Genomic DNA, 2,772 nt, shown 5'->3' on the forward strand with positions numbered 1-2,772 from the left:
TGTATGAAAGTTAATAATATACTTATGGTTTGATGATAAATTGTTTCACAGATAAATGAGATGTTATAACCCGTTTTAAAAGTTATATGGTTTGATGAAACCCAAGACCCATTTATTTTTTACTATAAAATTGGTTTTTTAATTATAAATAATATATATCTTTTTTTAAATAAATCATATATTAATTTTTAGTAAATCCCTAATTTATAGGATTTTTTATATCAAATATTTGGTGAGGTTAGTTTTTAATTTAATGAGATGTTATAACCCGTTTAAGAAATATATGGGTTTGATTAGACCCATACCCATGAATTCGGGTCAAATGCATGAGAAGCCTCTATTTAAAAATCAAGAAAATATGGTGACTCCAAAAAAAGGAGGAACGATCACATCACGACACGTAGTATTTTTATGTTTTCGTTTATATATATTATAGATATATATATATATTAATTAGTAATAGTAATAGTAATAAAGTTGTAAAAATGGGCTAGGTAGAAAAACCAAAGTCCATCCATAACACCTATATAATATAAGTACATACAAGAACGGTAGCTTTAAGCTTCATAGATAGAATGAACAATAAAATAATAAAATAATAAATAAAGAAGTGTCATCTTGTCACATACAACTGTAGCAGAATAAGTGGCTTTGAAGAAACGAAGCTTCTCTTCTCCATATGATCATGTCTCCACATTCCATCTCCATCACACATTATTCCAGTCACTAATCAGTCATGAGCCGATCCGAGATCGACACCAGCGCCCCGTTCAAGTCCGTCAAGGAGGCGGTCGCCTTGTTCGGGGAGAGAGTTCTCGCCGGAGAAGTTTACGCCAACAAACTCAAAGAGGTTACTTTCTACACATTTTCACTTCGTTATTTCATATAAGTTGATATGGCTAATCAAAGTGTAAATATCTCTTTGTTTTCACTTCTTTCACTCGTGTTTTTATTTCAAACGAGGATGTTAAGTTAATTTGATTATAGTTTAACCAATTTAGAATGAAAGTTATGATATAAGAATATAAAAGTTATGGTGAATATCTTTTATATAATTAAACTAGATAACTGAACACAAAAGTTGATAAAACACTTTAATTTCGTATTTGATGATGATGATGATTTTTAGTTTCAGTATGAAACCAACAAGAACATTTGTTTTGTGAGAACTCATTCAGTGGCGGACCTAGTCTTAGAAAGGCAGAGGCGTAACCTAACTTATATATTTAGTTTAACTCGTATGTGAAAATTCCGACCGTCATATTAAAATTAGTGATGAACCCCCTCACTGCCCTCGTAAAAAGCAAATTCTTTAGTCCGCACTGTACTCATTAAATAGTTCTGAAAATGTTAATCTATTCTTTTACTCGTATTTTTGTTTAATTTGATTACAAGAATATCAACGTTTTGGTGAATATATATTTTTAATTAAACGAGATATCTAAAGAAAAATTTGAATTGAAAGAAAAACAGAAAAGTAAATAATTCAATTTTTTTTAAATGGAATTTAACGAGAATAGAGATTATATGTAATTAATCTTGTTACTATTTTAAACCTAACCAATTTATATTGTTTTCACGATCTTGAAATTAAAAAAAAAAAAGAAAAAAAGTTAGTTTGTTACTAGGGTTTTGTAATTTCGAAACAGCTTTTTACAAATCACGTAAAATTATAATATATGTTTCTTAAAGAGGTTATGATTTTATAAGGGTTGATTGATTTTTAATGAACGAATCCACTCTAGGGACTTGCCCAACTCCAGGGAAAGGAATTGATACCATAAAAAAAATTTAAAAAAAAAATAATAAATGAAAAATAACAAAGACAACTATAATTTATACTTTATAAATACCTAATAAATGGTTTCTAATGAAATTTGTTTGTAACACTGATTAATCTTATTTAGATACAAAACGAAGAGAATGAAAATGTGCCTACCCCAGTCATAATAGAATTAGAGGAAACCAAGCAAAGACTCGAGGAAGCTAAAGAAGACCAAATGCTAATGGCAACTTGTCTTTCATCTTTACAACAAGAGCTTGAACGCACCAAATATGAGTTGCAACAACTTAAAGAGTGCTCAAAAGTCATTGAGGAGGATGTTAAATTCATACAAGACGTTGAAGTGAATACAAGCCATTCTGAGGTAGAGTTTCAGAAGAAGCGGTATGTGACATTTGCAAAGCCACCTACCGTTGAACAAGTTATGATCCAAACTTGTGATGCAACAGTGTTGGAAAGACAACCGTCTTTGAAGAAGAAGAAAAAGAAGACACTGATCCCCTTCATAGGTGGAATTTTCGCCCGAAAGAAAAATATAATACATGTTTAATGTTATTGTGAGTGTGATGTGAGATTTTCTTAATTTAAGTGGACGCACCTAGAGTAAGTTTTCTTATAATAAGGCACAATACGAACAAATAAATACAAACTCGTTTTTTTCTAAAGTTTCATTTGTGTAACATGCATTTTCATGTGTGACATCACAAATATTGGAAACGTTGAGGTGTCATTAAAAAACCGAATATAATTTTATAAATTTGTCAAATAAGTCAGTTACATATTAGTTAAAAGTGAAAAAAATTCAATAAACTTTCAGGGTAAATATAAAAAAGATAAATATCTAGGATTTAAAGCACAAGCATCTACTAAAAAGCTTTTTAATCTAAACTTCTTTCTTATTTTGCATCTACTGAAAAACTTTTTAATCAAAACTTCTTTCTTATTTTTGTTTTGTTTTTAATAACAACTTGTTCATTAGCCCTTTTTTT

General features: G+C 29.3%; 1 protein-coding gene across 1 annotated transcript; it reads left to right on the forward strand.

Annotated features, from left to right (window-relative positions):
• Window positions 1-630: 630 nt before the first annotated feature.
• Window positions 631-2,344, forward strand: LOC143624560 (WEB family protein At1g75720-like). The gene is made up of 2 exons (XM_077095171.1): window positions 631-850; window positions 1,908-2,344. The coding sequence occupies exons 1-2, from the start codon at window positions 737-739 to the stop codon at window positions 2,331-2,333; spliced, it is 540 nt and encodes a 179-aa protein (XP_076951286.1). The 5' UTR covers window positions 631-736; the 3' UTR covers window positions 2,334-2,344.
• The last annotated feature ends 428 nt before the right edge of the window (window positions 2,345-2,772 follow it).

The sequence above is a fragment of the Bidens hawaiensis genome, unplaced genomic scaffold (assembly GCF_021521415.1).
Source record: "Bidens hawaiensis isolate Kalapana, Puna unplaced genomic scaffold, B.hawaiensis_p1.1 tig00003870_1, whole genome shotgun sequence".
Lineage (NCBI taxonomy): Eukaryota > Viridiplantae > Streptophyta > Magnoliopsida > Asterales > Asteraceae > Bidens > Bidens hawaiensis.